The sequence below is a fragment of the Rhinolophus sinicus genome, chromosome 1 (genome assembly GCF_057876585.1).
Source record: "Rhinolophus sinicus isolate RSI-liver-muscle chromosome 1, RSI-T2T, whole genome shotgun sequence".
Taxonomy (NCBI): domain Eukaryota; kingdom Metazoa; phylum Chordata; class Mammalia; order Chiroptera; family Rhinolophidae; genus Rhinolophus; species Rhinolophus sinicus.
The window spans coordinates 12,781,836-12,804,059 of NC_142501.1; the positions used below are offsets into that span (position 1 = coordinate 12,781,836).

At 55.1% G+C, this 22,224-nt stretch overlaps 1 protein-coding gene and 1 pseudogene across 2 annotated transcripts; one reads left to right on the forward strand and one right to left on the reverse strand.

Annotated features, from left to right (window-relative positions):
* The first annotated feature begins 219 nt into the window (after positions 1–219).
* On the forward strand, positions 220–746 carry LOC109445822 (small ribosomal subunit protein uS19 pseudogene; annotated as a pseudogene).
* Positions 747–1,500: 754 nt separating this feature from the next.
* On the reverse strand, positions 1,501–20,447 carry MCM5 (minichromosome maintenance complex component 5). 2 transcript variants are annotated; one of them, XM_019728406.3, is made up of 17 exons: positions 20,321–20,447; positions 19,915–20,089; positions 17,612–17,738; positions 17,402–17,530; positions 15,231–15,403; positions 13,798–13,953; positions 12,020–12,186; positions 11,431–11,602; positions 10,350–10,461; positions 8,879–9,022; positions 8,438–8,503; positions 8,052–8,228; positions 7,359–7,471; positions 5,707–5,835; positions 4,565–4,707; positions 2,711–2,838; positions 1,501–1,806 (listed from the first exon to the last, which is right to left on the reverse strand). In XM_019728406.3, exons 2-17 carry the CDS (start codon positions 20,079–20,081, stop codon positions 1,705–1,707), a joined length of 2,205 nt encoding a protein of 734 aa, XP_019583965.1. In that variant the 5' UTR covers positions 20,082–20,089; positions 20,321–20,447; the 3' UTR covers positions 1,501–1,704. The 2 variants fall into 2 exon arrangements, with proteins under 2 accessions (XP_019583965.1, XP_074182382.1); XM_074326281.2 differs by having other exon boundaries at positions 20,265–20,387.
* Positions 20,448–22,224: the final 1,777 nt, after the last annotated feature.

Consider the following 22,224-nt stretch of genomic DNA (forward strand, 5'->3'; position numbering starts at 1 on the left):
CACCGTTTTTTCATGTTTGTTTTTAGAAAGATCAAAAACCTGACTTTTCTGTTCTTCATGACGGTCTTCATTTTTACATGGTTATTTTTAAAGATTTTTATCTGCTAATAATTTACTAGAATAACATGTTTGCAATGTATTTCTAAATTCCTGTTTTTCTTGAGGCTTTATATTACTAAATGTATTTAAAGTATAAAATATTTTACCTCACGTATTTTTAATTTTGTGAATTCTAGCTTTTTAAAAACAAAATATACGGATATTGGTATTTCAGTATCAGGCAAAATAATGACCAAAATACCAGTATCCACTTTCTCCGGTTATTAGTGTTACCAGCTTTCTGAAGAACCAGCAAGATGGCCAAGATGGCGGAAACAGAGCAGAAGCAGCGGACTTTCCACAAGTTCACCTACCGTGGCGTGGTCCTCGACCAGCGGTTGGACGTGCTATTCGCAGCGGACGCAGCTGTACAGCGCCCGGCTGTGGCTGCGGCTGCACCTCGGCCTGCAGAGGAAGCCACTCGCTGCTACAGTGCGTGCCCAAGGCCGAGGAAGAGGCATGCCCCAGGTGAAGGCGCCCCTGCGGGACGCCTCGCGGCCTGAGACGGTCAGCAGCATGGTGCGCGTAAGACCTTCCACCAGGTGGAAATCGAGCCTGAGATGACCGGCCACTACCTGGGCAAGTTCTCCATCACCTAACGAGCAGGTAAAGCACAGCGGACCTGGCAGCACCCCAGCATCCGTGCCACCCACGCCTCCTGCTTCAACCCCCTCAAGTAACCTGCTCGGCCATAAAAGGCACAGACTTTTATCTCAGGGGGAAAAAAAATTACTGTTACTAGTGCTTTCTACCATTCAAACCTCACAACTTAGGGTGATGAATTCTACGCCCTCTAGTTTACTGATAAACACAGGCACAGAGAAGTCAAGTGTCTCACCCAAGGCCACACAGCACGTGGGCATTCACCCAGAGAGAACCCATGCACAGAATCCCAGCACCTCTGCTTTTACCTACTTTGCTCTATGCCTGGTGGGAATCCATCCCTGAACACTAAACACCATCAGTCTCCCCACACTGCCGGGTCCTCCCTGGGCACTTCATTAATAATAGCTCATTTATCCTAACACAACCAGTGTCATCCCCGTTTACAGACTAGGAAAACTGAGGCACAGAAAAATTCAGTGAATCCAGCCAGTCTGACTGCAAAGGCACCAAACTGCTGGGAACAGCTGAGGCTGGTCAGACTCACCCACTTTACAAAGCACTTCCACACACAGTGGATCTTGCCGAATTGTCACCAGCGAAAAACAGACCTCTATCACCCCCAGAGAGCAGCTGAAGAACCTGGAGCACAAAAGTAAGCCTCGCCCAGGAGCCCAAGTGGCAGATACAGGTCAGAAACTCAGGTCTGGCTGGCTCCGGAGCCTGGCCTGCCCCCACACGCACCCCACCATGAGGGCAGGGCGGGGGGTGACAGGCCACCCAGTGCAGAGGCCCACACACATGCAAAAACACATGGCTTTATTATCTCGATGCTCTCCCAAGACACATGTCCTGGACTCGCATCTGGGGCAGAGCCCAGCGGCAGGAGACAGGTGGGGTGGCTCCTTCCTCCAGGGGCCGGGAGGAGGGCGTGAGGGAAGTTCATGGAGGTGGCAGTGGAGGCCCGCCAAGGTAAGGCGACACTCGGGCTGTGGACAAAGCTCACTTGAGGCGGTACAGGACCTTGCGCTGCATGCGATGCTGGACCTCGCCCCGCCGCAGCATGAGCTGCAGGACCTTGTAGACGGCGTGCTCTGGGTACTTCTGCAGAGAGAAGGACGGATGCAGGAGCATGCTCCCCAAGGGCACCCCACGACACCCACCAGCCTGCCCACTTGGCCGCAGAGCCCAGGCGTCACCCTGCTCACAGGGAACTTTCCATCAGACCCGCCCCCTCTGATCTAAGGGCTCACCCTTCCTGAGTGCTACCATGTGCCAGGCGCTGCTCAAAGTCCTCACGGGACCAGCTCCTCCCATCCCCACTGGGACCATCACACTTCACAGGGGAGGAGACTGAGGCACAGAGAGGGCAAGTCACCGCTCAGTCACACAGCAAGTAAGTGTCAGAGCATCGATCTGCCTCTAGAAGCCAAGCTCTTGACATCCCCAAACCTCTCGTAAGTCTGCGTCTGCTCACCTATATGTTAGAATGGGTGTGGTACCACCTACACACAAAACTGCTCTGAGGGTCAAAAGGAGATCAAGTACATGAAAGGGAAGCTGAGACCAGAAACTAGTACTGTTCCTGAGATTTTAAAGATGATGGCAAGTTCTCCAAAGCATCTGTTAAGCCAGCTCTACTCTATGGGGTCAAGAGCGCCATCTCCAATTAGTGGGGAGACCTCACCTCCTGGCTCTGCCCCTCCCAACCCCACCAAACCCAGGCAATGGGGGAAGGGTCGATGGCAAGGGCTGGGGGAAGCGTGGGTGTAGATCCAGCAGAACCCCAGCCGCCTGTCCTCCCCCACTATAGGACAGAAAAAGCACCCTGCCCCAGACTGAAGCAGTCCCAAGGGGAGGAATGATGGAAGAGGCCGGGGACGAGGGAAAGCCTGTCTGCTGAGGAACTGAACACCAGTGCTGGGTGGGTGGGAACTGGGCCACGGGCAGCCACCAGGAGACCGCCTGCACCCTCCCCTCCCCGCAGCCGGCCCCAGGGAAGGCCCACCTGCTTGGTGAAGTCCTGGATGATGCTGTGCTCCGACACCTGGGAGCCAATGGCAAAACGGCGCTTGAGCTGCTTCTCGATGCGGCTCAGCATCTCCTGGTCCTCCTGGCTGGTGAATCCCTCCACCCCTGTAGGCATGAGGAGGGAGATGGGGGGCGGGTGCCAGGGATCTCAGTCAGACCACAGCGGGAGGCTTGGAGAGATGGAGGCCTCTAACCCAAGGCAGAGCAGCCGGAGCCAGGCTCAGAAAGGAAAACTAGAGGAAGAGGAAGAGTGTGCTGGGAGAATGAGGGCCTGAGATACGACGGCACAGAGACCTGAAGTTGGGACAAAGCAAACACATGGGGAAGCATGCTCCAGGCAGAGGAACAGCAGGTGGAAAAGCACGAGGCAGGCACACACCTGACTGGCTGAGAACCCAGGCCAGGTCCTGGCGGTCCCTGTGGCCACAGCCTGGGTTTTGCTTTGATTCTGGGGAAAGGAGCAGCCACTGGAGGGCTCTGAGGAGGGACATGAGCTGACTTGTGAGAAAGTGGGTCACACGTGGACCCATCCAGCTGGACAGGCAGCAGGGTCAATTGCCTAGAGAAATGGACCTCAGATGGAAGCTGCAGGGAACCACCAGTGACCAAGGAAGGAGGGCAGGCGTCCCTGGAGACATCTGTGAGGTGCCCCGAGGAGCACGAGGCTCCAGATTTCCAGCTACTACTGCACGGTGGGTCTCCCCTGCCAACGAAGGCCTGCAGAGGCCTTGTTTCAGCCAAGAAGAGGGTGAGGCTGTGCTCAGAGAAGCCACTGAGAGGATGAAATGAGGAATCTAACTCCTACACAAACTGCAAAGCCCAACTCACATTTCACTGCCCCAAATCCCCAATGTCCTCTGTGCCCTCAGTATCCCACAGAGCCCTCTATGAGCGACTGTCTTATGAGACAGGCAGCGCCTCGGAAGAGATTGACCTTCACCAAGGCTGGGAGCAGGGGAGATCAGACAACTCCCAACTCCCCCTCCCACATCCCCTGCCTCCAGCCACATGGCCCTTGAACATGCCGAGCCTGCTCCCTCTTGGGGTCTTGGCACTCAGCCTGCCCTCTGCTGAGGGTGCTCTTCCCTGAGGGAGTCACTTTTCCTCTCTTCACACCAGTCCCTGCTCAGCATCACCTCAGAGAGGCCCCCCATCCGTCTCCCACACTCCTGGCCTGCTGGGACTCTCCCCTCTGCACTTACACTCCCTGAACTTGATCTGCTTGCTGCTTTGCTCGTCTCTGCCCCAGAGAATGACAGCCCCACGTACAAGGCAGGGACTTTGAGATCTGTTCACTGTCAGACTCCCAGAACCTAGAACAGAGCCTGGCAAATACTGAGCACCATGAAGAAGCTGCTGGGTGAGGGAATGAATGGATCCCGGAGAGCCTGGCACGTAACCATTACTCCTGAAAAGTCTCGAAAGGCTGAGCCTGAAGCAGGAGGTATGACTTAGGGCCCCTCCACTGGCCTAGGGGCCGAGCCCTGCATTCCAGCTAAGGGTGACCTTGGGCACCCTGAGAAGGCCTCTTTGTGTCCGTTTTCTCATCTCTAAGACAGGAAGGACGAAGTGCCCAGCCTGGCTTCCTGGGGCCAGCTGTACACGAGGGGAAGAGCGGTGAAGCATGAGCTCCACAAACGGGTGCTGACTACTGTTCTTAACCAACAATAAAACTAACTATTCATAAGGAACTGGCTCAAGACGATTGTGTTCAAGGGTCTGGAGAGAAGCTGCTTCTCATCCTGGAGGAAAAAGCCAGGGATCAAATGCAGAGAAGCAGCACGCAGCCCAGCCCAGAGCCCAAAGCCGTGTCCCCAAGTCGCTCACCCACCTGACAGGGTACCCGACAGGGCGGCATCCAGCGTGGACACCTGGAACAGCCTCAGGGCCTCCCCGACGTCTGCTTCCGTGGCGAAGGGCTGCAGCTTCATCTTGCTCAGGGCCTCGGCTATGCGCACGATGGCCTCCAGCTGCCTGGGTGGGGCAACAGGACACCAGGGTGGCCTCAGCCCAGCCCGCTCTGTTGCCCATCCTGACATCAGGGCGGTAGTACCTGCTCCCGGTAGTAGGGGAGCTTACAGGGGAGACTGCTGGCTGCCCCATGACCTGTCTCTGTTTCCTCAATAATGGAACCCCAGCTTTTATCCCAGCACATGGCACCCAGCTAAAAGGCATTTCACAGCCTCTCTTGCCTCTAGGTGTGTCTGTGTGACTGAGATGTGGTCAGTAAGTTCTTAAGTTCAAATACTTTATGAGACTTTTAGGAAGTGTCCTTAAAAAGTGGGCGCCCTTTTCCTTCCCCTCCTGCTGCCTGGAATGCAGAGGTGATGGCTGACATTCCAGCAGCCATCTTGGACTCTGAGGAGAAAGGTGAGCCTGAAGGAGCCCAGATTGCTAATCACGCTAAGGAACCATCACACCAGTCCTGGACTCCCTACCCTCAGATATTTTTACCTGAGAGAGAAATAATCTTCCAATTTACTTAAGCTACTTCATTTGGGTTTTCCATTACACACAGCCAAATCCACTTCTAACTAATCAATGCTAAAGGCAGGATTCAGACCAGGTAAGTCCAAGCTCTTCATCACTACACTCAACTGGATAAACTCACAAGAATGAGGAGAGTTAGGAGCTAAGAAAACTAAGGCCGAGAGAGGGAAAACCATTTCCCTGCAGTCACACAGTGGCGTAGAGGCACAGACTCAGGTCTCCTGGCTCCCAGGCCTGGACCTTTCCTCGCCCTCAGCCTTCCCCTCTCTGGGGGAAGCAGATGGAATTCAGGAAGGAAGGCTCTAGCCTTACACCAACCAAGAAACGCAGACAGGGAGCCCACTGTTTCCACTCCAAAAGGAGCCCTCCTGCCCAGCAGGCCTCGCCGAGCGCCTGCGCTGTGTGGTTCCGTGGCCCTGGCCGGGGTGCCGGGCATGCCCTGTAACGTGAGGGCCGTGTGGCCAGCCCTGCCCGCCTGCTCACCGCACGGTGATGGGGATGCTACAGCGGCGGTCACGGTCCCTCTCGTGCTGACGGGCCCCGCTCCGCATGATGATGTACCGGTTCTTCAGCTTCTCCGCAGCCTCTGCCGACAGCCTGGGGCCACATCTCCTGCAGAGGGGTGGGGCGCGGCTGCCATGGGGCCAGGAAGGGATCCTGAGGCACCCACCCTGCCCCGAGCCCTCAGGCAGCTTAGAAACACAGACTTTCCCACCACAGGCTGGGTGCATCACGTGGAAGAGATGTAAATAAAATCTGGGTCATGGGCAGGTGCCAGAGAGCAACGACAGGAGAGAAAAAGTGGTGCCTCTGTCAGCAAATAGGTGGAAGAAAGCCAGGCCCATGTGCAGGAGTGAAGACTGCCCCCCCCTTACTGCTGGATGACACGTGGCTCTTGTCATGAGGTGGGCATTGCCTCCTACACAGTACAGAACAATGGCGCCGGCACAAGGCACGGGGCCCACCAGACGGCAGGCTCACAGCAGTCCTCGACCCCAAACTTCTATCCAAAATATTCTGAGGATGTGATGCTCACAGACTCGGCAGTGACTGCTGTCCAGGGGCAGGGGGCACATCTCCTCCGGCGAGGAGGATGGGCAGCAGGGATGGCTGATCAGAAACTCCCCGACCTACCCCCCCAAACCACTCACAGGTCAACTGTCAACGATTCGGGGGAAGCCTCATCCTGAGGACGAGGAGATCGAGGCCAGAGGGAGGGAGGAAGCTCCCCAAGGCCATGAGGGGACCCAGAAAATGCTGGGCACTGCACCACCCATCACCCCAGTGGAGGTGGTGAGTTAGGGACCCGCCTGACTGGAGCACTTTACCTCCCATGGGAGGGGCACTAGAAGATTCCTCCACCTTGGGTTTTACCTCCAAGGGACAACTGAGGTGAACGTCAAGAATCTCGGCATGGTGGTTAAAAGCCCAGCCTCTGGAGCCAGGTACCTGGGTTCAAATCCTCGCTCCACTAACTCCTAAATGTGACCTTGGACAAGTTACTTAACCTTTCCTTGCCTCAGCTTCCCCATCCATAAAGTGGAATAGTAATACACCAGCCTCCTAGGATTTGGGGGAGGGCTCAAGTTCACTTGCCCATAAAATACTCAGAATAACACCTAATTACTCTATGTATGATTACTATTATCGGCGATCTGTAAGAATAACAATAATTAAAGTTTCAGCTGCCATTTACTGAGTGCTTACTTGATGCAGGGCTGTGCCAAGCACTTACTCATTGACTTGTGCAATCCTTGCAAAACAACCCCAACACGGGGAAAGCCAGGCTCGGAGACCAAATGACTTATCCCAGGTTACACAGTGGGGGCAGGCGCTACCAGAGCCTGTGTCCACAATGACCACACTGCTCTGCCTCCCCAAACGTCAGCCGAGGGGGGTCATCGATACCATCTGAATCCTATGCCCTCATTTCAGAGATGGGGAAACTGAGGCTGAGAGCCAGAGTGCCCTGTGTAAGGTCAGAAAGGAGCAGAGTGGATTTAGCAGAGCTAAAACTAGAAGAATGGCATCTTTTCAGGGGTCCGGCGTGAGGAGCAGGCCCAGGGAACAGGATTCCCGCCCACCCCAGGGGAGTCGGGCAGCCCCACCCCACAGGGCCTGTGTCCAGGACTCACGCCCGGCAGTAGGCGATGAACTTCTTCAGCTTGGCCAGGTCGATCTCACCCTCCACAGCCTGCGTCTGTGTCAGCGCACTCACGTGTAAAGTGATGACGTGTTTGGCCAGCATCTGGGGGGCGGAAGGGAAACTGGGTCAGCCTGCTGGTCCTCCCGAGCCTGGGTCTCAGTACAGAGCAGGCAGGGAGGGAAGGGCTGGGAGGGCTGGAACCAACAGAAAGGAGGAGGCTGCCTCTTTCCCTGGGGCCATCAGCTGCAGACAACATCCTGGAGCTGCCAGGGCCTCCTCTGCAACCCGAGGGGAGCAGCTGCCGAGGATAAGCCACCCCCACGGGAGGCTGGGCAGAGCGACAGAGACAGAAGGAGCCCCGGTGACACCAAGACCCAAATCCAGCTGGGCCTCAAACCTCTGGGCTTGTCCACTACATAAGCCACAAGTTCGTCTCAGAAATTTACTAACCAGAACTGCATGGGTTTCTACCACTTGTACCCAAATGTCAACTCGACATTTCATATGGAAGGGACTGAGGCCCAGGGGAGAATGACCCCAAATCACCCACACCCCTAGTTCGATGCTCTCTGCAGTCCCCCACCGCCAGCTCCTTGGCTACCCGCTCACGGGCCTTCTCTGATGGTCAGGCTGTCATCAAGCCCCTGGTGCGCCCGCCCCGTGAACCCTGCGGCCCACGCACCATATCCCTCTCCTCATTGTGCTCGTCCTTGACAATGAAGATCATGTCGAAACGGGACAAGATGGTGGGCATGAAGTCGATGTTGTCCTCCCCCTTCGTCTCGTCCCAGCGGCCGAACACCGAGTTGGCAGCAGCCAGGACGGAGCAGCGTGAGTTGAGGGTGGTGGTGATCCCAGCCTGAGTGGGGACAGGGGGGAGCAGATGACAGATCCGAGAACCCCAGGACGTGTCCATCACATGTGAATGCCCGTACCTGTGATCCCAAGCCTGCTGCTGCTGCCGGCAGAGGCGTGTGCAGATAGGACCCGGCCCCAACGCTCAGCGCCCTGCACACGGGGGCCAGGCTGGCCCTTGGCCGAGCAGGCTTGTCAGGGACGACGGCTCACCTTGGCTAGAGAGATGGTCTGCTGCTCCATGGCCTCATGGATGGCCACGCGGTCGTCTTCTCGCATCTGCATGGGGGAGAGAAACGTCCATTAGACCCAGGCGATGGGAGGGCAGAGCAGTGGCAGAAGGAAAGCTACAGCAGCAACCATTCCTGAGTCCTGACTCCATGCTGGGCCAATGGCAGGAACTGGGTCATCTCTAATCCTGGTGACAACTGTGTGGGCTTGGCTCTCCTCTCCCCACTCTCCAGATGTGGAAACTGAGGCCAGGAGAGGTCAAGCTACTTCCCACAGTTACCCTATAGCGACAGTCAGGAACTGACTAGACGTCTGCAAGTCAGAGGTGGTTTCTGCTGTTCAAGCACAGGCCATGCCCCAGCCCCACGACTTCTAGGTGCTCCCCACCTTTCAGCCACACTTCACCCTGTCAGACAGCCTCACCTTGTCAAATTCGTCAATACAGACGACCCCGCCATCAGCCAGGACCATGGCTCCGCCCTCCATGATAAAGTTCCGGGTCGAGGGGTCCCTTATCACCGAGACTGTCAGGCCAGCAGCGCTGCTTCCTTTCCCAGAGGTGTACACCTGGGGGAGGTAGGTGGAAAGACGTATCAGGGCCAACACAGCTCCAGCTCCATTCTCTGACCCCAGTAAGTCAACGGGCCCACGTTGCCCAAGGTCACACACTACAGTTGGCTGCAGAGTACAGAACTCAGGGAGCCTCCCTCTGGATGGGGAGGCCACCGTGGCCCCAGTCTAGCCTGGAAGTTCACCCCGGAGGGGAGTTCACATCCATCACTCACCTGAGCCCCACCACGCCCTATGAAGCAGCCCTTAGCAATCCACTCACATAGGAGCAAACTGAGCCCAGGAGGACTGACACTTCCAGTGGCCTCGGAGCTGGATGGACTCCTGACTCCCAGGAAAAGGCTTCCTCAGCCCGAGTCCCTCGTCACCTTTGTTTAGACTAGCAAGCCACATACAACCACTGAGGCCTTGAACTGTGGCAAATCCAAACCAAGATGTGCTCAAGTGTAAAATACATCCAGATTTTAAACTTAGTGCTAAAAAAAAGAACGTAAGCTATCTATCTCCGTAACATTTTTTATATTAAGCTACATGTGCAAATAATGTTTTAGATATAGTGAGTTAAGCGCACTATTACTCAGATTAATTTTACCTATTTTCACTTTTTTAACGTGGTTACTGGAAACTTTAAAATCATACACATAGCTCATATGTGTAGTTCATGTACACTTCTACTGGACAGCCGGGGCACCCTTCATACCTATCCCGAGACCACACCTCCCACCTGTACAACCTGTCCCACTTACCACAGCGGGCTCTCTCACCCTGCTCTGCTCCCCATCACATGCATCACTGCAGAGGCCTTAGCTTACCAGACACGGGTTCAAAGCCCTGTGGAGCACTTACTAGCTGTGGGACCTTGGCCAAGAACCCTTAGCTATTCTGTACCCATTTCTTCACCTATAAATGGGTCACAGCACCCACCGCAGAGAGAGCATTACATGAGTAAATGTGTGTCAAGCACTTCAAGCCGTGCATGGCCCTTGACTTTAGCCGTAACTGTTATCAATGTTAAGATTTAGTGGACGGACAAACTGAAGCTCAGGGAGCTTAGGTGACCTGCTGCTCAAGGTCTACAGCCATATACTGGCCAGGCGGGACCCAGCCCATCCTGCGTCAGTCCAGCGCTCTGCCCGCCACCCAAAACCTACACCCACCTGTTGGTTTCGTTCCCCCTCTCCTCCTGTGGCCCCACCACAGCCAAGAGGAATGAGAGTCTGGGTGAGCCTGCCCACCGAAGGGGTTCTGGGTACCTACTGGCCCTGCCCTGCAGCCTTCTGCCCTGCTGGGGCAGCCAGGAAGAGCAACTCGTCCCAGCACTCACCCCGATGGGAGAACACTTCTCCACAAACTTCAGTAGTTGGGACTTGGCCGTCCCCGGGTCCCCCAGCATGAGCAAGTTGATGTCTCCTCGGCGAGTGAGTCCGTCAGGGAGCCTAGGGGAGGACAGGCAGATGGGTGAGAACCCACCAGGGGCTGGGCTCAGGCTGGTCACAATGGCGGGCTGGCTGGCAGTCAGCCTCCTGACCTATCACGGGCCTCAGAGCAGATGGGGAGGCAGGGGCTCTGGGCTGAGACCACATTTATACCCAGCTGTGTCCCCTAGTGTTGCCTACGGCAACCTGCCTCCCAGAGAGGGGAGGGTCAAAGGAAATGGCTCTCAGGGCTGGGCACACACGTGAGCATCTGATAAACAACATCCCTCGCAGCTGGAAAGGAAAGCAGAGGAGCCGCCAGTAGGCTATTCACGATACAGTGGAAGGGGCACCAAGCAAGCCAGCTCTGGCCCCACGTGTGCCTGTAATTAAGTCCCTTTCAATTTCTATGCCTCAATTTCCTCATCTATAAAACGGGTGTGATCCTAGCTTTGTCACAGGAACTGACTGGGTTTCAGACCCATAAAAACACTTAGAAGGAGGCCTGGGACATAATAAGAATTCAGTAAATAGTAGCTGCGAGTAATATTATTTTCTATACCTCTATTATTTTATAGTTTCAAAGAACACATGATGCCCTATTAGGTTTTTCACCTGTCTCCTTCATGTGGAAACTTGGTTTCATAGAGGTGGTGTCGCTCTCCCAAGGTCACACAACAAATAAGTAGCACAGCTGAAATTCAATCCCTGGTCTCGACTCAGCCCAGAGCTCTCCCCACGGCCCCTGCCGTGCCCCCCAGTCTACCGCCATCCAGGATTGGCAGGAGGGTGTGTCTCTGGAGAGGAGAGCATGAATTAGCCCTCAGCCAGCTGACAACGAGCCCTCAGCTTGGGAAGGTGCCTGGGAGTCGCAGGCAGGGCCGAGGGTGCTGGGAAAATGAAGAGCATTGAAGTCCTGACCATCGGGCAGCTGTCTGTCTGTGGGCCGTCTCCGTGCCCTCCCTAGACCCGAGGGGCCTGGACACCCACCTCTTTCGGGAACCCCCAAAGAGCAGGCAGGCGATGGCTTTCTTCATGTCCATGCCCCCAAAGATGGAGGGGGCGATGCTCCTAGAGATGACATCATAGACATTGGGGAGGGCGGCCAGGCGCCGGAACTCCTCCTCCTCCTGTGGGGTCACGGTGCCAGCAAAGGTGCGGCCTGGGGGGCAGGAGGGAGGTGCTGAGTGCCAGTGAGGGCGAGCCTGCTCCAGCCCACTGCCCCCTCAGGGCAGGGCCTCGGTCGGGCAGCACAAGCAGCAGCCTAAGGCCACAGCACGGAGCCCAGGTCTCCACCTCAGGAGCGGGCCTGTGTCCCAGGGTCCAGAGTGACGGGAGGGCTGGACGGAGTGTGTGAGGAGCTAGAGGGCCAGATGGTGGAGGCCCGTAAAGGGCCCTGGGAAGTCTTCCATCTTGCAGAGAGGGGTGACCCACCATCTCAGCCAAGGAGTGACGTGGTGTCTTTGGTTACAACAGCACCACACACCATGGCGACTGTGCAGAACAGAGAATGCAGGGGCGAGGCCAGGCAGGAGCCCCAGTGATTCAGCAGGGACAAGGGGCCCCACAGCTAACTCACCGGAGCCATCTGTGTCCACCTGGATGCCCAGGACACGGATGTAGGAGCTCCGGATGCCCACGCCCACCCTGTCGCGGCCCCTGCCGGAGGTCAGGCCGAACTTCTTAATGGAATAGATGCCCATGATGGTGACCCTGTTCCCGGGGACCACCTTGTCACACAGGTACCTGAGGACAGCGAGGACAAAGAAAAGACCGTGAGAGTCTGTGGGGACAGCCAAGTCCCTCGTCACACGATTCAGCTCAGCGTTTTGAACGGAGGCCTCCCAGCTGAGCAGGCTCCAGACCTCTCCACCCCCAAGGTCCCGAGAACAGGCCCCCCCCCATCCCAGCCCACCGGTCGGTGCTCGGACGGGGCAGCTGCCTGAGGCCCTGCCTGAGGACCGTGCTGACAGTTCTTGGGCATAGTGGCGGCCTGCCCCTTCCACTGCCTTCACAAGCTCATTTGTCATGCTGTCTCGGGTCAGAGGACGCTCAGTGCTAGCCCACCCCCAGCACTCGGAAGCCCCATCTCCATCTCATCTGCTGTCAGCCTCGTGGCGGGGCTCCCCTTAGCCATCTCAGGAGGAACCTTCCTCTTCAGGCCCTCCCAGCCTCCCCGCAAGGGCCACTCCTCTGCCTCTTTAGGGCTTCATGAGCTCAGCGCCATGATTTTGCCTCTGGACTTTCATTTCCTCTTTTAAAAAATAGAATGTCGAAACAAGGAAGTCTCCAAGTCCCCCTAGCCAGAGCCACTGCAGCGTGGAGGGGTGAATGGGACATCTGTACTCTGCTATTTAGAAGCTGTGAGACCTCCAAGAAGTCATCACTGTACCTCTCTGAGCCAGGGGGGATGATAACGTGGTCTGACCTGCCATGACTGTCATGAGATCAAGTGAGGTAACAGACACAAAGGTGCTTTAAACACCAGAAAGGGTCACATCCAATGAAGGACCATCAGCGTCCCTGTTTAAGTTCTATGAGTAGATTCTACGAATCCTCTTCCCATACCCACTTCTTACGCTTTGTGAATCACACACCATTTGGAGAATAATCTAATACCAAGTATCTCATTTGTATTAAGGGATTATGTGAAACGCCTGACATACACTTTCCAGTTTGCATTGCACAGCAGCCTGATGAAAGCTCAAGGGCTGTCATGATCCCCACTGTACTGATAAGGAAACGGGATCTCAGGAAGCTGAGGCTCAGTAAGCCGGAGCGCCTGACTGCTACACCTTCCACTGCCACTGCTGAGACTAATGGAACCTGTGGCTCCCCAGGAAAACGCCTATGTACAGAACACCTGCCTGCACTGCCAGGGTGTGCCAGCCCCGGTGGACAATCCTAGTCAACCTCTCCAAGCCTCCCATCCAGGTCACCGTGAGGGGACCAGGCTCCAGCCTAGCACGCTCTCCCCTTTCCCAATCACTCAGCAAAACCTAAGGAAGAATCTTACCAGAAAGTCTGGGGCAGGGGCGGGGGCGGGGTGTCAGGCTGGGAAGGGGCTTTCACAGCTGCTGGTTACCTAGCTGTGCCTCCCGTTCTACGGGGCTGGAGAGATTCTCCCAGGAAGAACACAGGCTCAAAGCTCCTCCACTCAGTTAAAGACCCTCATCTGCAGAGGGGGCTGACATGCCCCTGCAGATCATGGCAAGATGAGATGAGCAGAAACGTATGGGAACCACCGGGCACAGGCAAGCGTCCTGAACCAGCCATCCCCTGCCCTCCCTCCCAGCACGCTGGACGGTCCACAGCCGGGATGCCCACCCTCGCGGACGCCAGCCCCGTGCACCTCACCTGTCGCAGTAGAGCTGCACGTGTCTGGGCATCTCGCCGTGGGGCACTGCGTCCGGCAGCTCCTGCAGCTTCAGGGTCTGGAAGTCCACACACTGACACTTGTCTGGCATGATGAAGTACGGGTCCAGCGGGCACTGGGGGCGGCCAGCCTGATCCCTGTACGGGGGCACGAGAAAGGGTCACCAGAGCCACCTGGAGAACCTGGAGCCCGGGAAGCCCATCCGAGGAGTCAGCAACAAGACACGGCCAGCGGCAGGTTAAAGGTCGCCTGCATAAGCTGGAAAAAGGCCCCGAAAGGAGGGTGGCTCTGTGGGGACCACACACCAATTAGGAGTGGGGAGACCTGCTCCAGGCCTGACTGTTCAATGCACTGTTCAAGGCAAACAAGCCCCCTCATGTGGTCTCCGTGTCCCACGACCTTACTAAACCCTCACTCAAATCCCAGGATCTCTCAGTGAGGGTCTGGGCGCCTGCAGACCATTCTCAGAGTCTAGGCCTCTATTCACCCTTATGGAATGAAGGCATCATTCAACCGTTACAGCAAGCACAGCAAATCCCCTATGTGCCAGGCACGGTTCTAAGTGCCAAGGACTTCCTGATTGTTTAGATGCAAGATGGAAAGAAACATTAAGACCAGGATTTGGGCTTGAACACCTGAAAAGATGGCGTTTCCATTTTGGGGTGGGGTAGGGGACTGCGGAAGGGCAGGTCTGGGGACGGGACGGAGTCAGTTCAGTGCAGGTTGTGGCCCGCGCTCACCCTGCAGTGCCCGTTAGACACCTCGCGGAGGTGGCTGGCAGGCAGCTGAACTGAGCCTGGAGGTCAGTGGAAATACACATTTGAGTGTCTCTGTACATCAACAGTTTTGAAAGTCTGAGACCACCGAGGGAAAAAGTGTGGGGAAAAGTGTGGCTGAGCCGCGGAGCACTGCAACATTTAGGTCAAGAAGCTGAGGAGGAACCGGCAAGAGCCGAGGAGCAGCAGCCAGGGAGAGGGTGGGCCATTTAGATCAGGGGGCCACTATGTCTTCTGCAGGGGCCGCACGGCAAGTCTCTTCAGTTTTGTGTGCCAAGAGGCCACACACTCCCTCTGCAGCGCATGGGCGATCACAGGCAACGTGTAAATGAGAGTGGCTGTGACCCTGGGCCCTCGGATCTGGCCCAGCAAGACACCTTTTGCTTCAGAAGACTCCACACAGACTCCCTGCCCTGGACTGCTTTACTCTCCCAACAGTGGGTTCCCCGCACAGGTTGTCTGGGCGTCCTGGTTGGGGGTAAGTCACCAAATGCAGAGGGACACCTGGCTGGGTGCATAGCCCTGAGCCCCAGGGTGTCAGCTCTGTGCCTCTCCCACCAGGCCACCCCTGCTCCCGCCTGTCCCCGCAGCGTCCTCATCCTGCACGGCCCCACTCAGGCGGCTTGAGGCCTACTCACGCATTGCACTTCCTGGGCAGGGCGTAGCCCTCCAGGCCGGGACGCATGGCGATGTTGGTGAGAGTGTTACGGCAGCTGCGGCACTGGATGGAGATGCGCGTGGCCTTGGCGCGGACCCCAGAGGCCGCGATGATGATGCCGGGGATCTTCACCAGGTGGGACATCATGTCTGACTGCAACAGAGCCCCCGGGAGATGCTTGGTTAAAGGCAGCCGGGGACACCAGAGATTACCGTGTTTCCCTGAAAATAAGACCTAGCCGGACCATCAGCTCTAATGCATCTTTTGGAGCAAAAATTAATAGAAGACCCGGTCTTTGTTCCAAAAGACGCATTAGAGCTGATGGTCTGGCTAGGTCTTATTTTTGGGGAAAACAGGGTATGTGTAAAAATCTTTCTGATTTTTAAATGCATACTGGAATATTTAGGGATAGTGTCATATCTATAACTTACTTTAAAAATATTTTATCAAAAAAGAAAGCAAATAAGCAAAATGCTAACAGCCATGAAATCTAGATGCAAGTACATGGGATTTGTTACACTATTCTCTACCTTTGTGTTAACATTTTATAACAAAAAGCAAACAACAACAAAAGTTCCTTTCATCCTCTCTTCTCCCCAGTCTCAGTGGTTTTCTCTGCAAAGCCTGGAGACAACAAGGGGAGAAACAGAAAGGAGGCGGCCCCTCTTTGGTCAATGAGGCCAGAGCCACGTGTGCTTGTCATGGCCCAGGGGGACGTTAAACTGTTAAAAACAACCAGAGCATGTGTTTTTGGAAAACAATCTACAAAGCTGCAGGTACTGTGGCACTCCAGAATTCCAGCGTTGGAAAGGACTAGGGTTGCCTCGGGCCCTCCCTCTCAGCCATCCCTGACAAGTCACCCTTCTAGAGCGGCCCCTCCTCTTGTTATAGGCCATTCGCTGTATTTCCCAGTGAGTGTGACAACAGGAAGCTTGTCCCTGGGTGGCGCTGAGGATGCCTCTCTGATGCAACAGCTGCCCCACAAAGCAAGTCCAATGTCACTTCCATAGACAGGCAAAAACGTGTGCTACTCAGTTTGGTTCCAAACATGGTCCCAGAGCTCCTCCCTGGTTCTGGGAACTCAGCCTGTTCTTCTACATAACCCTCCACTGGTTTCCTGTCGTAATTCAAAAATCCAAGCTCCTTTCCACAGCTGGGAAGACGTGGCCATCTGGCCTCGCCACCCACTTCCCTTCCTTTCCCCATCCTCACTCCCTGGGGTCCAGCCACACTGGCTTCTTCCTGTTCCTTGAAACATGCCATGTCCCCACCGCAGGCCTTTGCACCTGCTTCTTCCTGAGTCTGGAATGCTCCTCCCCTGGCTGTCGCATCACTCAGACTCACTCCAATCACTTCCTCAGAGAGGCCTTCTCCAACCACTATCCGCCTCCCTCGGCCACTGTCACGTTGCCTGTTTTCTTTTCTTCATGACTCAGATCCCAGTACCTGAATCACGTCAGTGCTCCTTGTCTGTCTGTTTCTCCCTGTGGGCCCCACGGGAAAGAGATCCTGTCTGTTCATAACAAAGCTCTAGCCCAGCACCTGGAGTGGAGCAGCCACTCAGTACTTGCTCAATAAAACAGAGGAACGACTGCATTAACAGGCAGGCTCTGCCAGCTTCTCCTGCTTCCTCGTCACTCTCCAGCCACGCTGGCTGGCTTTCAACACGGCCTGGAACATCCCGTGCCCCCCTCACTTCTCAGGCTTTGCACCAGCTGTTACCACCTCGCTCTCCCCCAGCTGTCTGCATGCCACTCGTTCTCACCTTACCTCTCCACTCAGATGCCACCTCCTCAAAAATGCCTCCTCTAGATCAGAGGGACCCCCACACGACTCATCACCCTCGATTTCTTCCACTGCACTTACGACCATCTAAAATCATCATGGGTGATGCTTTCTGGTTTACTCCCCCGGGCGGACAGGAGCTTGTTGTTCAGCTCACCGTTTTCTCCAGGACCCAACTCAATGCCTTGAGCACAGGAGGAGCTCAGTAAACATTTGTCCAATGAGTTAATTTTACAGAAGAGGAAACAGGCTCGAGTGAGCTGTTCAGGATCACACAGCTGGCACCCAAGTCTGCCTGTCTCGAAAGCCCCTCTGTACCATGCAGCAGCCACTGCCACCCTCTTTCTGGCCTCTAAGCAAACCTACCTTCAGGCTACGAATGCTGGATGGGCTGGCGTCCGACTTGAGAATGACCTGGATGTCCTGGAGCCCCTCCTCACCGATGGGCCGGGGCCGGGTCACCTCGTCAGCCACCTCCTTGGCAGCTTCCTCCAGCTAGAGAGGAGGAAGGGGACAGGCTGTTGGTGACTGCAGCAGGGCCAGCCCTGGGGGCTTCAGAGACAGGGTCCCACTCACCAGCTGCAAATGCTCAGTTGGCTGCTTGTACAAGAAGTCAGCCAGGTCCTCGTCAAAGCTGGCCAGGTCCTCCATCTCCACCTCGATCCAGTACTCCCCCAGGTTGTAATGCCGCTTGAGTTCATCCCTGGAGGGGGCAGGGGGCAGGGTGAAGGTGGCAGAGAAGAGCAACCAACACTGGCTAAGGTGTACCTGCACCCTGAATCTGCCCTCATCGCCAACACTGCTCGACCATGTCTCTCCCCAAACACACATAGAATTCCAGGTGGTTCTGCAAAGGGTGCCTGTTGTCACACAACAGCCTAGCAGACTGCCCCCCACCATGTCTTTCCTTAAGGAAAGAATAGTCTGTGAGACTGTGCATCTCTGGGACTGTATGTTTCTCTCTATTTAGTCTCCAAAAGAGGGCTTGCGGCCAATGACGAGTAAGATTCCCCACGGGGGGGACAACTACAGCCAGGCGGAACCCCATGGAGACCCCCGATGAGCTGCCTCAGAAAGATTTGGGAAGGGGCCTTGTCTCCCCTTCCCCCTGCCTGGGAAAAACGGCTGCTGGCTCTGACTTTCCCCTCTCACCTAATTGGGAGAAAAGTCTTGACAGTGATAAGATTAAGCTCTCTCTCTGCTCAGCTCTGTGAAACAATTTCAACATGTGATATATGTCCCTTAAAAGAGTTGCATACCTCACCTCAAGGACTTTCTGCTTCAGCTGTTTGAAGATCAACATAATTGGTTTGGGTTGTTTCTATTACGTGATAAATGAGTCCCACAAACCGTGCCAAAAACACTGCTACTCCCTTGTACACTTATCAATAAAAACCTCCAGTCGGCTTTGTTCTGGGCTCCAGTCTTTCAGAACTGTGAGACCCCTGGCCTTCTGAGATTTAAACTACATTAAGTCTCTGTATGTTTCTTTCTTAAAACTTAACCCAAAGCCGCCCCTTCTTGCACCCTCATTGCCAGTGTTGCGCTGGACGCAACAAGTCCCTACTGCCAGCAAAGGCAGCCTCCAAAGAAACCTCTGTGGAAGGCTATTTCAACCCTCAAAGACAGGGTTCCACGCACAGGTCAGTTTGGGAGACTCTCACTGCAAATCAGTGCTTCCATTGCAGGACTCTCTTGGGAAACTAACAAGGCACACGCCCCAGAACTGGGGAGGCACACGAGAGTAGACATTGTGTCTTGTCAGCCATCACAGATTCTTTTCACAGAGCATTCCACAGCATGACTGTACCAAACACATTTGGGGACCACGGACCTAAGCAGAGCCGGCTCCCCAGCCTCGCCTCAGGCCTCATCCTCTTCTACCTTACGCTTGGGAGCCATATAAAGCAGCCTGTCTGGCCCAGAGAGCCCCCTGCTATAACAGGCCACCCCATACCTCTGCCCACGCAACTGCCATCTGGAATGCCTCCCACACCACGACTCTTCTCGGCTCAAGGGTCACCTGAACTTTGGCTCCTCTGGAAGTCTTCCCCAACTCCTCTTTGACATTCCTCCCTTGAGGTGACTGTCACTTCCTAATTTATGCATCGCTCCCACTGACCTCTTGAAGGCAAGTAGTACGAATTTTTTCGTGTTTGTTATCTGTGTCTAGCAGTGTCTGGCACATGGCTGATCAATGTTAGCTTGTGCATGAATAAATGGAAGCAGAAATGGCTATGCCCATTTTACTGATGAAGAAACAGAGGCCCAGAGACTGTCACCCGAGCCTGGACCTGCAAACGCATGTTTGAAGGGCCTACAATGACTTGGCATGATGTCACAGGTTGTACAATGACTAGAAGCAGGGACCTAGCCCAGATCATTCAGCGCTGTAGCACCTGGAACAGTGCCTGGCATGCAGCAGGTACTCAATCAATAGTGGTTACAAGAGTGGAACGAATGAATGAGTGAAGTGAATCGTAACTCCCACTTCACCTACTGTACCCAGAGACAACTAGGGTTAAGAAAGTATCTCTGACAGTATGTGTAAGGACAGTAGGAGCAGACAAATAGGAACGAGAAATGGAGAACGAACCAAAGGGCCCGAGCAGCTCCAGCTGGGTTGGTGGAGGCCCATTCAGCAGATGACTGGCTCAAAAGTTCACTTCGGGTATAAAACATAGGAAACCACACGCCATGGGTCTGTGGGGGGTCGGGGAGTGCCTGATGACGCGCTGCTGGACCAAACTCCGCAGACCCGGGACAGGCTCCTTCGCCTCTCATCCTGCTTCCCCATCTGTGTCCCGACTGCCCACGACACTAGGAGGTTCTCCGTGGAGACGCGCCCAGCGCCCCTCCTCCCCCGCTCCAGCTCGCACCTGTATTTGAAGGTGAAGCCCGTGCGGTCGGTGCCCACTCGGTACTGCCGCAGGAACTCCTTGAAGCGCCTCTGCAGCTGCGATTTGCGGGCCTGCCCCTCATCGGTCGCGTTGTCACCCCCGAAGCTGTCGCTGTAGAAAATGCCGAGGTCGTCGAAGCCTGACATGACTGCACCTGGCGGAGAAAAGGAGCTGGAGCAGAGTGGGGGCAGCGCGCGGCGACCGACGCCTGGGTCCTTCGCTCCGAACGCGAGGCGGGTGTGTCTCGACGCAGGGGTGGGGGACCCTGACCCCATTTCTCCCAGGGGACACCCCTACCCAGTCTTATTGCGCCCCCATCCATAGCCTACCGACCCCCCGTGGGGATGGCTCTCGGGTCCCCACGCCCCAGTTCCACCGGCCTCACCTCTCCCTTCGGGCACTCCACGGACTCGGAGAGACAGGCACCCCGACACTCTCCGCCGAGTTTCGCGGGAAAAACGAGACGCCGCGTTCGGACGCCGCGGCTGCTGTGCCCCAATTGGTTAGCCGAGGCCCCGCGGCCATTGATTGGCCCGCTCTGCGCCCTCAAGCCCCGCCTCCAAGGCTAGTAGCCGAAGCGGATTGGCTGAGGGGCTCATGATGTCAGGACTCCTGGTCTCCTTCCGGGCTCCATTTTGTGTGGCGGGCAATTTGGCGCGAAATTTATGACGGGAAGGGGAGGGGTGGGGCCTGGCGTAAAGGTGGAGGAGGGGTGGGTGTTCCGGCCGAGGGACTGTGCGGGCGTGCTGAGGACGCTTGTGTACTCTTCTCGAGCCTTTCTGAAATCTCTTGAGAAAAATAGCTCCTTTCAGAGCCACGGGGTGAAAGAACCAAGGGTTCAGAAGCTGCACGTCCCTAAGAAGCACACGCTTGCCGGGTGCGAGCCCGCTGCCCTCCAGCGGCTGGCGCGGGCGGGGGCACCTGCACCCCTGCTCCGTGTTCTCACAATAACAGACTCGTCTAAAATTTGGATCAGGCACAAGTCACCTCTGGTCTCCTTAACGCCTCTGGGAACAAAATCGTCCCAAACTTAGGACTCTAGGATGTTTTCTTAGACCTAAAGGAGAATTTGTGTCTTAATTGTCGATTTTAAATTATTTGGAAATGCTTAAACTTCGCGAAAATTCACGACCGGGTCCCCAACTTAGCTTGAAAAATGGGAATATTTGGCAAAACTCGTGGCATTCTCCAGCAGCAACAAGGACTGCATACTTTTCCTCATTTCTACCCACCTCCACTCAATGAACTGGAAAGAACTTTGTATTGTCTGCCACATTCACTCAAACATATTTGCAAGGCATGTTTGAAATGTGTATTTTCACAGTGTATAAAAATACCACATAAATCTGAAACGCTTTTCTCATTAATACTGCACGGCAGTCCCTCTGAGTGGAGACAGATGTCATTCATTCTATTTAACAGTGACTTAATTTTCCGTAGTATGAATGGAATGCAAACTAGCCGTTTTCCTGTGAGTAGAATCAAGATGGTTTGTCTCCCGCCTCCCACCCTCCCTGTCTCCCTCCATCACCACAATGAATATCATGCCCCTTTCACAGAAAACTGGAACCTGGGCCCAAGGTGGGCAGAGCTATAGCTGCTGTGTGAATGACTGTTTGCACACACCGTCTCCTAAACAGTGGCTCCTGTTGCTTGGCTGCCCTTCAGAATCTCCCAGGGAGCCTGTTATAAACAGGGTTCCAGAATCTAGCCCCAGGTTTCCAGAACCAGAACCTGTCCGGGTGGGGCCCCGGAATATCTGGGTGATCATGACGCCACCATCCACTCACTGGTGCTAGGACACCACTGGAGTAGGTGTATTGTTCTCATTTTGTCAGTGAATAAAGAAGACTTGAAGTGACTTGTCCAAGGTTCCAGACGTAGTGACAAAAGCAGAACCAGGGACAAAGGACGTCCTGACTCCCAGTCCTCACCTACTAGTTGTCTAAGGAAAGGCCTTGTCCCCTGTGCTCCTAAATACACCTTCAGCGAGGGGCTTTCACTTTCTCGGGTTAGGATCCTGCATTTTAAATATGCTCATGGCTTTCATAAGTTAACACGTTGCATACGGATCATAAGAATCTTCACGAGGGAGTTAAACCCCACCGTACACAACATGTTAAGAGAAAGGCTTGGGTTACAGAGCTGAACAGACCTGGGGTAAATCCTTCCTGACCCTCAGAGTGGTGCCGCTTGTCACAGAACGCTGTGAGGATTAAATGAGATGACATAGGTGAGGTGACTCCCAGTACAAGAATCACTTAGCAAGAATCACAAAACCCCGATCTC